This window comes from Heloderma suspectum, chromosome 1 (genome assembly GCF_057233095.1).
Source record: "Heloderma suspectum isolate Gila_16-S chromosome 1, 16-S_ref, whole genome shotgun sequence".
Classification (NCBI taxonomy): domain Eukaryota; kingdom Metazoa; phylum Chordata; class Lepidosauria; order Squamata; family Helodermatidae; genus Heloderma; species Heloderma suspectum.
In genome coordinates, this window is record NC_139458.1 from 8112877 (window position 1) to 8133933 (window position 21057).

General features: G+C 45.5%; 1 protein-coding gene across 1 annotated transcript in view; it reads right to left on the minus strand.

Annotated features, from left to right (window-relative positions):
* Positions 1-12631, minus strand: part of LOC146356867 (maestro heat-like repeat-containing protein family member 2B) — a 79925-nt gene extending 67294 nt beyond the window's left edge. Inside the window, exons 1-6 of the mRNA XM_084826443.1 lie at positions 12598-12631; positions 10498-10637; positions 8341-8503; positions 6682-6780; positions 6027-6178; positions 5191-5331 (exon numbers count right to left, since the gene is read on the minus strand). Of these exons, the coding sequence (XP_084682569.1) occupies positions 5191-5331; positions 6027-6178; positions 6682-6780; positions 8341-8503; positions 10498-10637; positions 12598-12631 (729 nt within the window). The remainder of the gene's footprint in view (positions 1-5190; positions 5332-6026; positions 6179-6681; positions 6781-8340; positions 8504-10497; positions 10638-12597) is intronic.
* Positions 12632-21057: the final 8426 nt, after the last annotated feature.

A 21057-nucleotide genomic window follows, 5' to 3' on the forward strand; every position in this document is an offset into this window, starting at 1 on the left:
TGCCTTTGGGCAGTAAAAAGACCTGCAGCCCTAGATGACAGGGAGTAAGGAGCTTACAGCCAAGCAGCAGAACATCCAGGCAACAGAAGATCCAACAGCTATCGCTCAGCAGCTCCCCAAAGGCCCAGCTTCTGTGCTTTGCTCCTCGCTCTCTGCCCATGGCCAGTAAAAAAATGTGCCGTCCCAGGGAGAGGGAAGGGTATGCTATCCCAGAGTTATGTCATGTGCCGGGGGGGGGGGGTAGATGCAGCTCCAGTATTATTAGAGGAGGGAAGTACAAATCATTCCATATCTGGTCCGTGTCAGTTTCGTATGTATTCAGTCATCTCTGTTGAGTCCCATTTCTGCATCATTCTGCAATTCTTTTTAAAACTGCATGAAAATTTGCACGTATTTTTCTGTGCTGCTTCCCCTGATCAATCAATTTTGTACAAATCTTCCCCTAGTGTACACATTTTTGTATGTATCTTTCCCCAATATGCCCAGTTTTGTTCTCTAATATATACACTCTAATATATTTATATATACAATTTGTGAGCTGAGAAGTACGTACATCGCAACATTTGCAGAAATGGAGAATCCAAAGGATAACCATGTTCCTATCTGCATATTAGTCCGGGTGTGAATTAGGTCATTTTGCTTAAAAATACAGACCAAATGTAATTACCCAACACCCTTATATTTTAGCATATTCTTTTCTGTAAGCCACCTTGGGGATCCTGAAGAATCAAAAGGCAGAAATCAGATATAACTAAGTAAATTATTGGCTGTAGAAATAGGCCTCAAAACAGAAATGGAAATATTCTCAGATGCCTGAAAAGTCTTCTGTTATGCCTAACGTGTTTCAGAAAGGACTTCCCTTCCCCAGGGGTGACTTGTGTTGTTCAGTCGTTAAGTCATGTCCGACTCTTCGTGACCCCATGGACCATCGCACGCCAGGCCTTCCTGTCCTCCGCTCTCTCCCGGAGTGTGCTCAAGTCCATATTCATTGCATCGGTGATGCTCTCTAGCCGTCTCATCCTCGGCTGTCCCCTTCTCCTTTTGCCTTCAGTCTTTCCCAGCATCAGGGTCTTTTCCAGGGAGTTTTCTCTTCACATTAGGTGGCCAAAATATTTGAGCTTCAGCTTCAGTATCTGTCCTTCCAATGAGCACTCAGGGTTGATTTGCTTTAGGATGGACTGATTTGACCTCCTTGCAGTCCACGGGACTCGTAAGAGTCTTCTCCAGCACCACAGTTCGAAAGCATCAATTCTTCGGCGCTCAGCCTTCCTTATAGTTCAGCTCTCACAGCCATACGTTACTACTGGGAAAACCATAGCTTTGATTATACGAACCTTTGTTGGCAAGGTGATGTCTCTGCTTCTTACTATGCTGTCTAGGTGTGCCATAGCTTTCCTCCCAAGGAGCAAGCGTCTTTTAATTTCATGGCTACAGTCACCGTCTGCAGTGATCTTGGAGCCCAAGAAAGTAAAATCTGTCACTTCTTCCCCTTCTTCCCCTTCTATATGCCAGGAAGTGATGGGGCCAGATGCCATGATCTTCATTTTTTAAATGTTGAGTTTCAAACCAGCTTTTGCACTCTCCACTTTCACCCTCAACAAGAGGCTCTTTAGATCCTCTTCGCTTTCTGCCATTAGGGTGGTATCGTCTGCATATCGGAGGTTGTTGATAATTCCCTGGCAATCTTAATTCTGACCTGTGATTCATGCAACCCAGCATTTGTCATGATGTACTCTGCATATAAGTTAAATAAGCAGGGTGACAATATGCTGCCTTGTCGTACTCCTTTCCCAGTTTTGAACCAATCGGTTGTTCCATGTCTGGTTCTTACTGTTGCTTCTTGTCCCTCATACAGGTTTCTCAGGAGACATGTAAGGTGGTCTGGTACTCCCATCTCTTTAAGAATTTGCCAGAGTTTGTTGTGATCCACACAATCAAAGGCTTTAGCGTAGTCAATGAAGCAGAAATAGACGTTATTCTGGAATTCTCTTGCTTTCTCCATGATCCAGAGAATGTTGGCGATATGATGTCTAGTTCCTCTGCCTCTTTGAAACCCCGCTTGTACTTCCGATAGTTCTCGGTTCACATGCTGCTGAAGCCTACCTTGTAGGATTTTGAGCATAACCTTGCTGGCATGTGAAATGAGCGCAATTGTTTGGTAGTTTGAACACTCTTTGGCATTGCCCTTCTTTGGAATTGGAATGTAAACTGACCTTTTCCAGTCTTGTGGCCACTGTTGAGTGTTCCAAATTTGTTGGCATATTGAGTGCAGCACTTTAACAGCATCATCTTTTAGGATTTTAAATAGTTCACCTGGAATACTGTCATCTCCGCTAGCTTTGTTGTTAGTAATGCTTCCTAAGGCCCACTTGACTTCACTCTCGAGGATGTCCGGCTCAAGTTCAGTGACTGCACTAACATGGCTATCAGGGACATTCAGATCTTTCCTGTATAGTTCTTCTGTGTATTCTTTCCACCTCTTCTTAATCTCATCTGCTTCTGTTAGGTCCCTGCCTTCTTTGTCCTTTATCATGCCCATCTTTGCACAAAATGTTCCCTTGAGATCTCTGATTTTCTTGACGAGATCTCTAGTCTTTCTCATTCTATTGTTTTCCTCGATTTCTTTGCATTGTTCATTTAAGAAGGCCTTCTTGTCTCTCCTGGCTGTTCTCTGGAACTCTGCATTCAGCTGGATATATCTTCCCCTTTCTCCCTTGCTTTTCGCTTCCCTTCTTTCGTGAGCTACTTGTAAAGCCTCATCAGACAGCCACTTGGCTTTCTTGCATTTCTTTTTCTTTGGGATGGATTGAGTTGCTGCCTCCTGAACAATGTTATGGACCTCCATCCATAGTTCCTCAGGCACTCTGTCTATCAGGTCTTATCCCTTAAATCTATTCCTCACCTCCACTGTATATTCATAAGGGATATGATTTAGGTCCTACCTGAATGGTTTAGTGGTTTTCCCGACGTTCTTCAATTTAAGCCGAAATTTTGCAATAAGAAGCTCATGATCTGAGCCACAGTCAGCTCCAGGTCTTGTTTTTACTGACTGTATAGAGCTTCTCCATCTTTGGCTACAAAGTACATAATCAATCTGATTTCGATATTGACCATCTGGTGATGTCCATGTGTAGAGTCGCCTCTTGTGCTGTTGGAAAACAGTGTTTGCTATGATCAGCATGTTCTCTTGGCAAAACTCGATTAGCCTTTGTCCTGCTTCATTTTGTACACCAAGGCCATGCTTGCCTGTTATCCTGGTGATTTCTTGACTTCCTACTTTAGCATTCCAATCCCCTATGATGAAGAGGACGTCTTTTTTTGGTGTTAGTTCTAGAAGGTGTTGTAGGTCTTCATAGAACCGATCGACCTCAGCTTCTTCGGCCTCAGTGGTTGGGGCATAGACTTACTGTGATGACTTACCTTTCTCCAAACACTCCAAAACCTTTTGAGCACTTTAAGACAAAAGAAGCATTGGAAAAATTTTTGAGAGAAATTTGGAGAAAGATAAGCAGCCGCTGAGGAAGGAAAGTCGTTTCTGAAACTGGCATAATAAAAGTTTTTCTGTCACCGCAGTATATTTCTCTTCTTTTGGGACACGCAAGTGCCTTCCCCTCTTGCTGCTTCCTCTGGAAATAGGCCTACTTTGTTCTGAATGGCTTCAGCACTTGAGGCAGGAGGCTGCAGCAGCTGAACCTGGAAAGCAGAGCTCCATCAAGACGGAGAAGGACCCTTGCTTGTAGATGTTCATACCTACTCAGATCTGCCATGATATGAACCACACTCCCGAGTGGGGCTTCCCCTCAAGACAGGGGACAGACTCTAGGATGAAACATTTGGCCTACAGAAGTTAAGGTACTCTGTTGACATTGCAATTGTAGGACACGTTTTTCACAAAAATATCTATGTATTTCCCAGCCCCAAAGATAAGGCGCAACTGGAGGCGGCAATGTGAGTTGCATTCCGGTCCCCACAGGGGGCATCTGGGGTGGATAATTTGGAATAAATAATGGGGGGGGGGTTGAGCCCCCTTCTACCATGCCTCCACTCCAAATCATCCACTCCAAAGTGGGGTTTTCTTTTCTTTTTTAAAGAGCGAAGGTTTTTGGTTACATGCATTTGCTTGTATGTGTAGCTAGGTGCTGTGCCTCCTCTGTGACTGTTACTGCAGGGAAACACAGAATCATAGAATAGTAGAGTTGGAAGGGGCCTACAAGGCCATCGAGTCCAACCCCCTGCTCAATGCGGGAATCCAAGTCAGAGCATCCCTGACAGATGTCTGTCCTGTCCAGCTTCATCTTGAATGTCTCCAGTGTGGGAAAGCCCACCACCTCCCTAGGTCATTGGTTCCATTGTTGTATTGCTCTAACAGTCAGGAGGTTTTTCCTAATGTTCAGCCGAAATCTGGCTTCCTGTAGCTTGAGCCCATGATTCCGTGTCCTGCACTCTGAGATGATGGAGAAGACATCCTGGCCTTCCTTTCTGTGACAACCTTTCAAGTATTTGAGGAGCGCTATCTTATCTCCCCTCAGTCTTCTCTTCTCAAGGCTAAACGTGCCCAGTTCTTTCAGTCTGTCCTCATAGGGCTTTGTTTCCAGTCCCCTGATCATCTTTGTTGCCCTCCTCTGAACCCTCTCCAGCTTGTCTGCATCCTTCTTAAAATGTGGTGCCCAGAACTGGACACAGTACTCCAGATGAGGCCTACCCAGGGCTGAGTAGAGGGGAACTAGTACTTCACGTGAGATTTGGAAGCTATGCTTTTCTTAATGCAGCCCAAAAGAGCATTTGCCTTTTTTGCAGCCACATCACATTGTTGGCTCATATTCAGCTTGTGATCTACAATTCCAAGATCCTTCTCGCTTGTAGTGTTGTTAAGCCAAGTATCCCCCGTCTTGTAACTGTGCATTTGGTTTCTTTTTCCTAGGTGCAGAAACGTGTGTGTGTGTGTGTGTGTGTGAGTACCAGTTGCTTTCAAGAGGGAACGTCTTGTATTGAAAACCCGGGGGGACTTCTGTGGAGATGAGCCCTGGGTGGAGTGCGTGGCTGCTGAGATGCTATCTCAGGCTCTGCCCACCATGGGTGCGCAGCCCCCCAAGATGACAGCTTCTCCAAAATGGAATTTGTCCCTCTAGCTGAAAGAGGTTCAACACCCTTGTGTTATAACAACAACCCCCCCTAAAGAGACCCCCTTACTTTGGCCACAAAGTAAGTGTCAAGAATCCTGCTCTCTAAGAGGACTTTTGGAAGGGTCCTGATTATTTCATCTTGCTGCTCCCTGCGGCGAACGAGAACCCCCAGCATGGGCCACTGAGCTTTCACCGAGGCCTCCTTAACCTGCAGAGGAGACAAACAGAAAGATTCTCCTTACAGCTCAGGGTCACATTCGGTGCTGTGCAGTGGCTACGTCCTAACAAGACTGAATCTTAATAAGAAAATCCTCTCGAATTATGGCAGGACAAGTCCTATTGTCATGCTTCTGACAAGAAACAGAGTGTGGTCCTACGATCAAGCCAGTCGCTCTATATCTTACAGCTACGCAGATGTCTGGCTGTGCTCCCTGAAATAACCAACACTGAACCAAAATGTGTGGTGTGTATTTGTGGATGTTTTCTCGTCCCCTATGAAATGGACACCTTCTGGCAGGAGGGGGATGTCAGAGTTGCCAAAAGGGACAGAAATGTTCACAGTGCAGCTCCCTCCCAAATGTCTATTCAGAACGAGGATAATATTCCCTGCCCTCACTCTGAATTGACTATGTGACCTTGCTCAACAGCCTTTAGTTCACAGTCCTAGGTCCAAGAAGAGTCAGTAAAGAGGGAAAAAGTGGAGTCAGAGCACCTGCTGAGTGGGTCTACTAATATGAATGGACAGGCTTGAAAAAAGTAAACATTGGGGGTTGAGGAACACCCCCTCCCCCCGCAATGCCCATAATCTCATGGAAGCCATGGCATCGACATGACTCTATAGTTCTGATACATTCTGAAAAGCTATCATGAATCAGAGATGAAGCTGTTCCAAACGTTTCTCACTTTTGTTTCCTCATCGTTCAGCCAGTCACCGACCAGACACTGATAGATGGGAATGACAGGACTACAAAGCTGGGATTCAGCCTCTCGTGGGAATGAACAGACTCTCCAGTTTTTGTAGTAATAGTTTATCGCCGCACAGAAATTTTCCATGACTGTGAAAGAGAAGAGAGAAAAGTCGGAGAAGTGATACTGCTGGTGAAAGTGAATGTCGGATTTTTGGCTACACAGAACTCATTCTCTGAGCAAATAAGATGGCCTGTGAATGTTGACTATATTTTGCAATACTTACAATTTTATTGCTGCTATTCTTGTTCAATGCCTGGTCGAAAATGTATTTTAAAAAATCCTTCATCACCATTAATTATCAGACACCTCTTTGCCTTCGCTTGCAGAATATTTGTATTCCGTTATGTTGCTTTTGCATTTCCTTCTTTGCTCTTTTTCATTTTATGTTTTCAGTTCTCATACCCACAAAAGAACCATATTTTGTCCTTTTTGGTTGGTCTGGTGGGGGCACCGATGGTCGGTCTGGTGGGGCACCTGTCAGGGCCACTAATGTCACTTATGGTGGCTGGATGATTCCATTTACTTTTGCTTTGTGCAAAACTGAGAAAGAGAAGGAAAGAAGAGATACTTGCCCACTTCCCTCACTCACCGTAACATATTTCTTCTTTCATGTGGCTTATCATGGGCAGTCGTATCATCACCCTTATATACAGAAAGGTCAGAGACAAAAATGGGATACACTTCAGTGCTGCAGGAGTGAAGAAACACATACAAACATTTGTTACGTACCAAACAATTATCTGGATTCCAGTGTGCAATGAGTGCTGAATTTGAACCCGGAGGCAGGACTGGTGATCCATTGAGATGTCTGATCTTTCTAGCATCATCTCCCCAAGTTATCAAGCAGGGGTCTTTCCCCAGCTTTTGCTACCTGGCTATGGATAGGTAAGAATTTTGTTCAGTGCTTTACATATGTATATAATTACTTGCCAAAATTCACACATGACTTCATAAAAGGGACAGAAAGAATATAAGATTTTTTTAAAAAAATGAAATGCAGGAGAAATCAAAACTGACAGAGTCATCCCTCCTGGCCCAGGGTGTTGAGTGGCCAGCTCTTAAAAGTCTGGCTTTGAATTGCTGTATATTCCGCCGTGTTTGTGGTGCTGAATTTGAGTTGCCACCTCTTTTTGTTCTGATAGGCTCCTCTTCTTTAACAGCTCCATGGCAGGCAGGAAAAGCGTGGTCCTCTCCAGCTGGGAATGCTTTCACCAACTGAATTTGGCCTGTGCAGATGGCTGAGAATTTTGTTCAGTTCATTTTTGACAAGAGTTTACCAACATTCACAAATTTCTTCATGAATGGGAAGGAAAGAATTTGATATTAAATAAAACAATTGAATGTAGGAGAAAGTGGAATGGACAGATTCAGCCATCTCTATATCTGGCATCCCTTTAAAAAAATAACTACTTGAAGATGTGAGGTAATTAGTTACCTAAGACCTTTAAAAAAGCAATTATAGAAAAAGAAGGATACCAAAAAATGATAAGAATACTACAAAGTAGTGTAAGGAATTAGAAATATACAAAAACCAAACAGGACAAAGACTTCCAAATTACTTACAGCGTTCTGCCCATCAACAGCTAAGCTTAGATAACTTCAGATGGAAAAAAAAATTCAAACATTACAATAAATGAGGCCACTGTAAAAATTGGTCATCTAATTTGACTTTTTTATGAGTATATATTGCACAACTGACCTTCATATTTGATTGAAACTGCAAGTCATGAATTACATTCTCAAAAGGGGGTTTAATTTCAGAAGCTTTGTTCTTTTTCAGACTTTGAGCAACCATTTTCCTTTCGATTTTTCCAAAATGGGGCTGGACCAAATACTTCTGTGCGTGCAAAACGTTCATGCTTCCATGGGACTATGGCCAGCGGAGGCTGGCGGTTGCGATGTCAGTGGGGCGGTGAATCCGCTCTGGGTTTCAGTCAAAACCAGTCAGAACTCTGAAGGAGCCATCCAAGGTGTTCCTGACTGAAACACGGAATGGATTCACCACCACACGGACTTTGGAGCCACCAGCCTCCACTGACTATGGCCCTTCCCTAGGTTATACCCTACTGAGCCCTGGCTGAATGAACCCTTGGATCCAGCTTGCACAGCCTGCTCAAGTCACTAGTCCTCTACATGTCTTTTCCACGGCCCCTGCCCAAATTGCGCCCTGCCTGGGAAAGGAACAGGCCCCATTCTTCTCTTCAGCCTAAACATGCAACAGTGAAGGAAGAACTGGAGAGTGCCGTACCGTAGTGAGAGGCCAGGTTTCCCAGGGTCCTGAACACCGTGTGGTGAGGGAGGGTCCCAGCCCTGACATTCCTTTGAAGCTCGTACATCACGTCACTGAAGTGAGAGCTTGCCAGAGCTAGAAGAACTGCGCTGGCTTGTACTCTGGTTTTCTCTGGAGTTTCCTAAGGAGGCAGAAAGGAGAAATAAATTACTGCTGGCCACTTAAACCACTAATGACAGCTATGTGAAGTTGGTCTCTCCACACAGGGGTAACTTGAGAAGAGGCTGCACCTTTATCGCCTGGACCTGTCAGCCATACAGCACACACAGAACTAGCGCTGGGAGCAAAAGCCCGGTCATTCATTTTAGCAGCTTGAATTTTGAGGAGAAGCACCGCCTAGACAGCCTTGGACCCAGTCACATCAAGGACCATCTGCTGTCATGTCAACGTGCCCACATTGAAAGATCTCCCTTGGAGGTCCTGTCCTCTGTGCCATCATTATGAGAGGTCAAGCAGGAACCGTGGCAGACAAGGCCTTTTCAGTGGTGGGGTCAAGGCTTTGGAATCCCTCCCCAAGAAGATTCATTTGTTTCCCCTCCCTATTGACATTCAGACAGAAATTAAAAGCATTCTTTATCCAAATGGACTCATTCCACTGCTGTTTATAATGATAAGACTTGCTTATTTTCATGTGTTTTTTGTAAAGTGGTTTTTTTTAATATCCTTTATTTTTTTAATGTATTGCTTTTTGCATTTCTAAGCTGCTCTGAGTACTGACAGGTTGAAGCTTAAAACAGGAAATGAAGAAATGGACAATACTTTGGGAAAGCACCCAACAAGTTATGGAGCAACTCGCATTCACACACCTCAAATCTCCTCAGCAAAGGGCAAGATGGGAAGGAGGCCCCACTCCAGAGACTCTACTGAGAGAACAATTCCAGCAGGGTCTTCCTTCCCTCAACTTTCACCTGGTAGTAGCCATTCCATCAGTCTGCAGCAGAGGGAGGGATGGGAAGCAGGAACCGCTGCATTGGCTTAGCTTCATTTGGCTCCTCCTCTCCCGGAATTGTTTTCCTTCCAGCTGGCATTATAAATCCAGGCCTTATTTTTCCACATGTTCTTCATAGGAGAACATGCCGGCCCCACCCCCAAGATTCCCAACTCTACCATATCCACCTCAGCCTTCCCACATTGAGTGGGAAGGTCTGAAGAGGGGTTCCTTGCATTGTCAGGGTTCCCGATCAAGGGGAAGATTCTAATCTGGTATGTGGGGGATGCTAGGGTGGGGCAAGTGGGTGTGACCCCACTCCTCTCTCCACGGGTCCAAGCAATATGGTCTGAATAAGGCTTGTGGTGCCTCAGTTCACTTATTTTCCTCTTCCCTCCTTATTTATTTATTATTTTTATTTTATAAAATTGCATCAGCTAGAAGGACCCTAAGGATGGAGCTATACTCTACAACAGGGGTGCAGAACCTCAGGCTGGGGGCCAAATCTGGCCTGCCTGGGGTCCCAGTCTGCCCCACGGGGGTTTCCCGGAAGGCCACATCCCCATCCCCTGGGCCCACCCACTTTCCCTCAACCACTGGTCGCTTGGTGGTTCCCCAGCTTCTGTGTAGTTTTTTCCCCACTCTAAAAGGTTGGAATGCCTCTCCTGGGGCTTTGTGACTGGCAGGACGGGCTTTAAGCTACAGTAGGCTGGTATTTTTGACCCCACCCCTTTTGCCTTCAGACCCACCCACCACTGGCATGTGGCCCCCGAGAGCTTCTACAAAATGGGATTTGGCCCTCGGGCTGAAAGAGGTTCTGCCCCCTTGCCCTACAAAGATGACGGGACTACTGCCCGAAATGTCAGCCCTATGTCAAATAATTAATAGGCCTCTCTCCAATATCTAGTGTTTTGTATGATATTTATTTATTTATTTATTACATTTGTATCCCACCTTTCTTCTGTCATGGAACTCAAGGTGGCTACATGTGATTCCCAGGTGGTCTCCCCTCCAAGCACTGACCTGCTTAGCTTCAGCAAAGTGGCTGTCTCAAGTGCCTTCAGACTATGCCCTGCTGGGATATGGGTATTCTTAGTCCTCCAGAAAGGCCAGTCCAGATGGGATTGAAAACTCCTGTCTAGAAGAATCCAGAATAGATATTTTGATGCTGTGCAATGGGCTCCTACCTCTTTTACCATCTCCTCTGCCAAAATGTGGATGGCCAGTTTGATGTCAGTCTTTCCAACCATCTTCTTGATGATGTCTTGAGCCGCTCGGTCTGCATTTTGTATGCATTCCAAATGAAAGGTGATATAGTCGTAAATCTCTGAAAGGTAACAAAGAATTGTCACTGGTTGTCAGTGTCTGATAAGGGTCCAATTTGCCTGTATCACAGATCCATAAATATCATATGTGCCCTTCTCTGCTCTCTGACTCCAAGCTACAAGATACACCCCCTCTCTTTTAACAGGGAGACTCATTATTCAAGCAATTCCTCATTGCAGAATGTGGTGAACCAAGTTACAAACAGAATGTAGTTCTGAATGTTCTTTTCCCTAAGAGTGAGTGTGGCTTAGTGGTTACAGTCCTGGCCTGCGACTTAGGAGATCTGGGTTCTAGTCCCCACTCAGCCACACTGAATGGCTCACACTGACTCTCAGCCAAACCTAACTCACAGGGTTGTTGTGAGGATAAAATGGAGAGGAAGGACCATGTAAGCCACCCTGGGTTCCTTGCAAGAGGAAAAACAGGCTGGATATACATGTAATAATTAAAAAAAATATATGCATTTTTATATGCATTTTTTTGATGGAAGAACTCCATTTCAAAATTCGGACAAGTGCACATTTTGACGAATAACTTAGGGTGCAATCCTATGCTGGGGAATGCTGGGAGTTGTTGGACTTTTTTCTGTCTAAACATGCATAGGATTGTGCCCTAAGTTTCGCTTTGCATAGTGAAAGTCTGAAATCAGGTAAATTCACATTAAAATGCTAACTGAATGCATTTCTCCACCACCCTAGTTACAAATGTCCTTAATAGGGCTACAGGTCCATAGAACTGCTTAGAGCAGACTCTACTCCTCCCTTTATTTTTCTGATTTAGCAACTTGATGGACAGGTGTAGGGTGCTTCCGGGCAGGCCTTTCATCCTGCCATCACTCTTCCTCACTTGTGGAATTTTACGTGGGGTCCAGAAATTGTGGTCTTCCACTTGTAGCCCTCCGGTGTTTTCCTACCATGTCTCCCATCTTTTCTCTTACCAGAAAACCAGCAGCAGAGGAGGAAAAAATAAGATAGCTGCACAATGCCTTTGGACTGGTAGCTAGGGAGGAGAGAATCAGCCATTTTTGTGCTTGCCTAAACTGGGGACCCCTGGTGTAGTGCTCCGATCTCAATTCTTCAGTAAAACTGGAAGTAGATACAGTGGACTAAGAGCCTCATGTAGAAAAGCCCTTACAGGAGCAAGGATCTGAACTGACATCTTTGCTTATGACTTGAACAGTTTTGACATTTTGTTAGCTTCATGTAGAGTGTGGCACAATTATGTAAGATGCTTAGGATTCTCTGTGACCTGCTGCCAGTCCAGAATAAAGCTGGGAGGGACTGGGGGGAGGGGCAATTAATTCAGGGTATTATGGAATGCTGGCTTTAATTAACGAATGGATCTGCCACATACTGCACCTCCCATCACAGTATTACAGTTCCTGGGGCATGCTGGGGTGACAACCTGACTTCCTTTGCTCCATATGTCTCCTTCCCTCTTAACTGGCTTTAGAAGGGGACTCCACAAATTCACAGAGGAGAGGTCCATCAAGGCTTCTGGCTGTGCTAGATAAATTGAACCTTCATTATCAGAGCCAGTTTCCCTCTAATGGCCAAATGCTGGGGACCTATAACAAGGTAGGACCGTTGCCTTTTCTTAACCCCCCGCCCTTTGTGAGCTTTTGTTGTGACACAGGAAGGATGCTGAACTAGATAGAACTCTGGCTTGATCCAGCAGCAGAGCTCTCATCCCTCACTTTGGAAGCTCCCTTCCCTCCTCCCTCTCTCTCCCACCACCAGGGCAAAGTCCTGTATGATGTGCTAGTAAAGAAAAGAAGGCCCCTAAACAAGTGTTGAGTGCAAGTCACTCACCCCTGAGTAGCTACACTCAGCTTCTTTGTCCCTGAAATCAGTGGGCACTGGCAGGCTCTTTATAGAAAAGGATGCGTTTCCCCAGAAAATCCTTTATAGAAAAGGATGCGTTTCCCCAGAAAATGTGTGTCCCAGCAGCTGTTTTGATACCTTTCTTTATCTTTAACTCGATAAATGGGTCCATGATGAGCAATGTCAATTCTCCCTCCTGCTCTCTCTCTCTCTTGAATTCGCAGGCCACAAAGACTAACAGCTTAGATAAACTACCAGCACAGTCCCATGCATATTTACTTGGGAGTAAGCAGCACTGGGTTCAATAGGGCTTACTCCCAAGTAGGCGCACATAGGATTGCAGCCTAAGTTGAAAATACACACCGATCCAGATGTTCCATTGTGATACGGGTGATGGTGTCATACCTCGCTCATACTGCCTAACCTGACCAATGAGGGCAGTACAATCTCCTGGGCATTGTTGACACCACCAAGATGCAGAGATGATGGTCTCCAGGCTGCTACCCGGAAGTTACCACCTCTCTGTACTTGAATAAGAGGCGTCTCTCTGGACAAAGTGCACTACACAAATGCACCATGCTGGCTGGGGATGATGGGGACTGTAGTCCACCTGGAGAGCCCAAGGCTGGGGAAGGCTGGCCTATAACAAAGCACAGACATTTATTTGCAACATGAAAAGTAGCCTTGGGAAGCTGCGATTGTGAGTGGAGGAGCAGCATGGGAGGGGGAGAAAGGGTGGGGTGCTGCTTAACTCTTTCCCTGCTAGCTGCTTTTGTCTCCTCAAAATCGCTGCTTTTCCCAGCTGTTTTGCCTCCATGTGTGGGTTCTTTCAGAGGCACATGTATCTTTGTGGCAGAACTCTGAGCAAGACCAGAAAGGCTGACGGGGAAAGCACTCTCCACTCAAAATCACAGCTTTCTGAGGTGTGCGTTAGTTTTCTCAAAAAAAGACATAATTGGGGCTTTGTTACATACATTTTTCTGCAACGTGAAGTTTGCCCCTGTGCTATAGGCCTAAACTAGGGATGTACGAAAGTCACTCACCTTTTGACGAAATGTGATTTGAGGTGGGGGGGAGGCGTTCCGTCCCTCCCCCCAAAATTCTGGCTGGGGGGGAGGCGCTCTGTCCCCCCCCAAATTCTGGTTGGGTGGGGAGGCGGACTGTCCCTCCCCCCCGAAATTCTGGCCGGGGGGGGAGGCGCTCCATCCCTCCCCCCCCGAATCCTGGCCGGCTGTGTGCACAAATGGCGGCGGCCGTAGCCGCCGCCGTTTGCGTCCCTGCAGTCAGCCATGATAGGCTACGTAAATGTTTACGTAGCCTATCACGGCTGAGTAAAAAAAAAACAACAACCCCTGTGCGTATGCAAATGGCGGCGCCCATGGGTGCCGCCATTTGCGTTCCTTATTTTGGCACGTCTAGTCTACGTAAACATTTACGTAGACTACGGTGAAAATAAGGGGAACGCAAATAGCGTAGATGCTACGCTATTTGCGTTCCCCTTATTTTCACCGTAGTCTACGTAAATGTTTACGAAGACTAGATATGCCAAAATAAGGAACGCAAATGGCGGCGCCTATGGGCGCCACCATTTGCGTACGCGCGGTTTTTTGTTTTTGTTTTTTACTCAGCCATGATAGGTTACGTAAACATTTACGTAGCCTATCACAGTATTTTTAAAAAATCTAACCGTGATAGGCTACGTAAATCTTTACGTAGCCCATCACTTTTTAATTTTATTAATAAAATAAAGTTTTTTTTATTTTGGAAATGGCGGCGGTGGCAGCCAGTCGGAAGACCAGTCGCTGCACCGCCGCTGCACCGCCGCCGGAGCCGCCGCCGCTAGGAGGATTCGCCCAATGTAAGTCCCGTCCCAGGGGGGTGGCGGGGGGGCAGACCGTTTCGCCACCGATTTCAGGGGGCCGAATGTGCTGGCATTCCGCCTCCCCAAGATTCGTGGCGAAATTCTCTGACATCCCTAGCCTAAACTGGCTTAACAGTCAGGTCCTCTTTCTGGAGAATGGCTGCTCAGGGAGCAAGGATTGCAAAAGAAAGCGTACCATCTGCCAGCCCAGAACTAACCAGAAAGTGATGTGTCTGTGACAACAGAGTCACATGAAAATCCCTCACCTTAGGAGCACCAGTTCTACCACAACAGAATACACTCAGGAGCGTACCCTGCTACTAGGGAAGTACAGATTTTGTTAAATCCATTCCATCTGTGTTTCATGGATTGTCAGGCATCTTTCATTCCATCATCCCCGCATTGATGGCATCAGATTTTTCTCAGTTTCCCCAACTTGTGTTCATGTTGGAAAGTGTGCTCTTGTGCAAATGTGCACTTCTGAAAATGTGCAAATCCCCTGCCCCAAATATGAATTTCCATGCTTTAGCCTATGGGGAGAAATGCACATTTTTGGTTGGTCTTTTAATATATTTTTTTGTATTTTTGTATGACTAAATTTGTGTACAATTCTGGATAGTAAAAAAGTGGTCCACAAGTCTGTGGAATCAGCATGATTCAGAAAAAGCTGGTTTGCTGTGGAATCTGGAGGCTGGATTCACAGAAATCTGATCTCATTTTAATGCACTGAGGATTTCTACGACATCCCTATGTGCTACATGCATGAGGCCAGATGGATAACACTTGGGACAAGTCCGTGGTTGCCATGGCAGTAGGGATGGGGGAAGAAGTCATTCAGTTTACATTTTCATGCAAATTTACCTAATTTCATACTTTCAAGCCAATATGCGAACCAAAACTCAGTTATCCTTTGAAATCCGCACTTTTCTGAATTTTGCAATGGAGTTCTCCAATCAAACATTGTGTGCAAAGATGTGCATGTTAGGGGAAAGTGCCCACACAGATGTTCATATTTATGCAAATTACATTAAAAATGCAGTATATTAGGAAAACTGTTTGCAAAAGAAGAGTATATTAGGCAAAACTGCATGCAAAACTGCATGTGCTGGGAGGAATATGCACAAAAAATACTTACCAATTTTCATGAGAACCTAATAAAAATTCTCAAAGTTCAGGATGAACTGAATTTAACAGTGGAAAAATGAGAAACCAGACTTGATAGATTTGTCTGTCCCAACATGGCAGACATGAGTCTGTTTCCCGCCTCCCAGCTGAGCAGAGCAGAGCAGAGCAAGCTGCTCTAGCTGGTCCAGGGACTACAGAAGCAGGCAAGCTCCCAGAGAGCGAGCGACCAGAGCAAGCGGACAGGGGGAGCAAACAGGAGTTGGCCAGGGGAGGTCAAAGGGGAGGTCAAAGGGGGAGGCCCCTAACATTTTTTTTAATTATTTTTATTTTTTATTTTAACTAACTTTTTTCCATTTATTTGTCTTGTAACACACACTTTCACACCAGTGGGACTCTGCTTTTAACCTCTACTGAGTAGAGGAGCAGGCACAGGCTAGTCTAGAACAATCACAAAGCTAGACACAAAAAGGGAAAAGAGGCTATGGAAGGACAAGACTCTCCAGTGGTGGTGACCTGCAAGGTGTGTGCAATGTTTGTTTTCTTGCCTGAGAACAACATGGCCTACACCTGCAACAAGTGCAAGCTGATCATGCTGCTGGAGGAAAAAGTAAGTGGACTGGAGCGGCGATTGTCGACCCTCCGGGGAATAAGAGAACACGAAGAGTTCTTGGACAGAATGGGGGAACTACAGCAGCAAAGGGCAGACCAGAAGCTTGAAGAGCAACAGCAAGATGAGGCAGTGGGAAATGCTGAGGTGAAGAAAAATGGAATAGAGGATACTCCTTGGAAAAGGGTGACAGTTAGGAGAAGAACTAGACGCCACTCTGCACCAGTGGAAGCAGTGGAGCTGTGGAACCGATTCCAGGTTACTTGCGGATGAGACTGGAGGACAGCCTGCAGAGGAAGAATCACAGGGGAACCTGCATGAGAGTGAGCAAAAGGCTAAAGGTCAGTCAAACAGAGGCGATGAAACCCAGGCGTACAAGAAGAAGAAGAGAAGAGTGGTAGTAGTGGGAGACTCCTTGCTGCGTGGAATCGAGACCCAAGTATGTCGCGAAGACCCATGGACTCGCCAGGTATGTTGTCTCCCGGGAGGACAGATTAGAGACGTGACTGAAAGGTTGCCTGCACTCATAAAGCCCACTGATTTCTTCTCATCCATGTGGGAAGAAATGATACCGCCAAGCGGAGCTACGAAGATATCATGTCAGACTTTGAAGCTTTGGGAAGGAAACTCAAGAACTTTGGGGCCCAGATAGTTTTCTCATCCATCCTTCCAGTAGTTAGAAGAGGGATAGAAAGGGAACGAAAAATACTTCGGGTGAATGACTGGCTACGAAGGTGGTGCCGACGAGAGAGGTTTGGATTCTGGGACCACGGCCTATACTTCCTGGAAGATGGGCTGTTGGCTAGGGATGGGTTGCACCTCACAAAGGATGGGAAGAATGTGTTTGGCCACAGCATGAAGAACTTCATCAGGAGGGCTTTAAACTGAATCCTACGGGGAAGGGAGATGTAATGTTGGGGGTAACAGTGGATGTAGGCGCATGCACTGCAACGGAGAGAACCGCTCTGATAGCGCCCAATAATAGTCTTCAGACACATGTAGGAAGAAAGCCAGACTATGAAGCACATGGTCTTCGATGTCTATATACTAATGCCCAGAGTATGGGAAACAAACAAAACGAATTTGAACTCTTAATACAAGAGGGAAATTATGACCTGATAGGTATAACTGAGACTTGGTGGGGTGACTCTCATGACTGGAATACAGCAATTGAAGGATATAACTTGTTCAAAAAGAACAGGAGGAACAGAAAGGGAGGTGGGGTTGCACTGTATGTGAAAAATACATATCTCTGCACAGAAATACAGGAGGAAGAGCTTGGTAGCCCCATCGAGAGCATCTGGGTTGAAATAAATGGAGCAAAGAATAAAAGGAACCTGGTGGTCGGAGTCTACTACCGGCCACCCAATCAAGGAGAAGACAAGGATGAAATTTTTGAAAAGCAAACAGCCAATGTTTTAAGGAAGCATGATGTAGTAGCAATGGGGGACTTCAATTTCCCCGATATTTGTTGGGAGACAAATTCTGCAAAACATGGCCCCTCCAGGAAATTCCTGACTTGTGTGGCGGATAACTTCCTCCTACCGAAAGTAGAGGAAGGAACTAGAGGATCGGCTATCCTTGACTTGATCCTAACCAACAGAGATGACTTAGTGGATCAAGTAGCAGTTACAGGAACTCTGGGGGAAAGCGACCATGTTGTACTTGAGTTCTTGGTTCTAAGGGAAGCAAAAGCCGAGTGTAGTCAAACACGTACCCTGGATTTTAGGAAAGCTGATTTTCATAAACTCAGAACAATGATCAGTAAGGTCCCATGGCAAGCGATGCTAGCGAGAAAAGGAGTCCAAGATGGGTGGGAGCTTTTAAAAAAGGAAATTCTCAAGGCACAATCACAAGCAATTCCAACAAGAAGAAAAGGTGGAAGACAACAGAAGAAGCCAATGTGGCTTCACAAAAAGCTTAGGGATGACCTGAAAACAAAAAAGGACACATATAGGAAGTGGAAAGAAGGCCAAGTAACAAAGGAAGAGTACAGGCAGATAGCACAGAATTGCAGGGATGGCGTCAGGAAGGCTAAAGCTGAGAATGAGCTGAGGTTAGCAAGGGATGTTAAAAACAACAAAAAGGCTTTCTTCAGCTACGTGCATAGTAAAAGGCAGAGGAAAGAAATGGTGGTTCAGCTATTAAATAAGGATGGCAAAACGATAAGAGATGACAAAGAAAAGGCAGAGGTGCTCAATTCCTACTTTGGCTCAGTCCTCTCCCAAAAGAGGGTCTATGACCCCCCTGGCAAAGGCGAAGTACAGGCTGAAGGGGCAGGATTGCAGCTTGAGATCGACAGGCATATGGTCAAGGAACACCTCATTACTTTGAATGAGTTCAAATCTCCAGGGCCAGATGAACTGCATCCTAGAGTCATAAAGGAACTGGCAGAAGAACTCTCAGAACCACTGTCTATTCTCTTTGAGAAATCATGGAGGACGGGGGAAGAGCCAGATGACTGGAGGAGGGCTAACGTTGTCCCTATCTTCAAAAAGGGTAAAAAGGAGGAACCTGGGAACTACAGACCAGTCAGTCTGACATCAATCCCTGCGAAAATTCTGGAGCAGATCATAAAGCAATCCATCTGGAAGCACCTTGACAACAATGCCGTGATTACTCGAAGCCAACATGGATTTGTCAAAAACAAGTCCTGCCAGACAAATCTGATCTCATTTTTTGATCAAGTCACCTCCCTTGTAGACCGTGGGAATGCTGTAGACATCATATACCTTGACTTCAGCAAAGCTTTCGACAAAGTGCCCCATGATATCCTGATGAGCAAACTCGCTCAAAGTGGGCTAGATGAAACAATGGTCCGGTGGATCCACGGCTACAGAATTGGACTCAAAGAGTGCTTATCAATGGGACCTTCTCAAACTGGGGAGAGGTAACGGGTGGGGTACCGCAGGGCTCGGTCCTGGGCCCAGTGCTCTTCAACATTTTTATTAATGACTTGGAGGAGGAGGTGCAGGGAATGCTGATCAAATTTGCAGATGACACAAAATTGGGAGGGATAGCTAATACTTTGGAAGATAGAAACAAAATTCAAAGTGATCTGGATAGACTGGAGTGCTGGGCAGAAAACAACAGAATGACATTTAATAGGGACAAATGCCAAGTTCTGCACCTAGGAAAAAGAAACCAAATGCACAGTTACAAGATGGGGGATACATGGCTCAACCACACTACAAGCAAGAAGGATCTTGGAATTGTTGTCATCACAATCTGAATATGAGCCAACAATGTGATGTGGCTGCAAAAAAGGCAAATGCTATTTTGGGCTGCATTCATAGAAGCATCACTTCCAAATCCCGGGAAGTACTAGTTCCCCTCTACTCAGCACTGGTTAGGCCTCACCTGGAGTACTGTGTCCAGTTCTGGCCACCACACTTTAAGAAGGATGCAGACAAACTGGAGAGTGTTCAGAGGAGGGCAACAAAGATGATCAGGGGACTGGAAACAAAGCCCTATGAAGAGAGACTGAAAGAACTGGGCATGTTTAGCGTTGAGAAGAGAAGACTGAGGGGAGATCTGATAGCACTCTTCAAGTACTTGAAAGGTTGGCCAGGATCTCTTCTTGATCATCCCAGAGTGCAGGACACGGAATAATGGGCTCAAATTACAGGAAGCCCGATTCCGGCTGAACATCAGGAAAAACTTCCTGACTGTAAGAGCAATACGACAATGGAACCCATGACCTGGGGAGGTGGTGGGCTCTCTCACACTGGAGGCCTTCAAGACGAGGCTGGACAGCCATTTGTCAGGGATGCTCTGACTTGGATTCCTGCATTGAGCAGGGGGTTGGACTCGATGGCCTTGTAGGCCCCTTCCAACCCTACTATTCTATGAATGTATTCTATGAATCTATGAAATCTTGAACCACTCCCAACTGAGCAGCAGCAGAGTGAACATTGAGATCTCTCAGAACAAGAAGTGTAGGATGAACCAGGACCAGCCCCGAGATCACCCCAGCCAACTCAGGAAGGAGCATTTGGTTAGTGAGACAGAACTCCTATAGACTGCTGCCACAGATAAGTAAAAAAAAGAACTAGAAAACATCCTGGAAGATATGTCTATCAACAGATATTGGCTATGACAAAGCCAAACAGAGCCTCCACAATTAAAGGCTGTCTAACTCTGATTGCTGGATGTTGGGAAGCAACAGGGATTAGCTATCCTGTCTGTGAGCTTCCCAAGGCATCTGACTGGCCACTGTTGGACACAGAAAACTGGACTGGCTTGAACTTGGTCTGATCCAGCAAGGCACACATTATGCTGCCCAGCTGGCCAGGAAACTACATCCCCTGCTGCTCTGTGGCCAAGCAGGGTTGACTCCTAGCATTTCTTAGGCACTTAGGATTTCCCCCAAATGTTGCGTCAGCCCCTCCATCTTCCAGGATGTGCCCTTCCCATACATCCAAATATTGGCAAATTAGACTGGGAACAGTAAAACAGCCCTGTTAATTAACACTTAAAACTTGGAGTCCACTCTGAGGTCAAGTGTCCACTGACATTTGCCAGCAGAAAAGAATCCAGATGTTTTTCTGTTTGCTTAGGCAAACTCTCGGATGTATCATGATCATCGTTGTTGTTGTTATTTTTTAAAAAACAACAATGCAGGTCTTGCAATGTTAACAAATGGAAGTACGGAGTACATTGATACAGGTCACAGATCCATAATGTCTGCTGTACCATAGGAGGTTGGGGCGGCCAAGTCATTTAAGTTCTGGATGAAGAATTCTTGCAGGGCTCTTGGCGTTGGCCTTCCAATATCAATGAAAGAATTAAATCATTGCATGAAAACATTGCAATGCTGTTTTTATTGGCGGAGGCCAACATGATCTAATTCAAATGCCATGAAATTCTAGTCATTTCTGGTTCCCCCCTCGATGGATAAATAATAAGGCCTTTTAGCAGCCAAGGACAGTAAATTTAATAACGTCCGTGATGTGATACTCTTTGAATCCTAAAAATGAAGCAATGTGTTTGAAAGCTCCCTGTG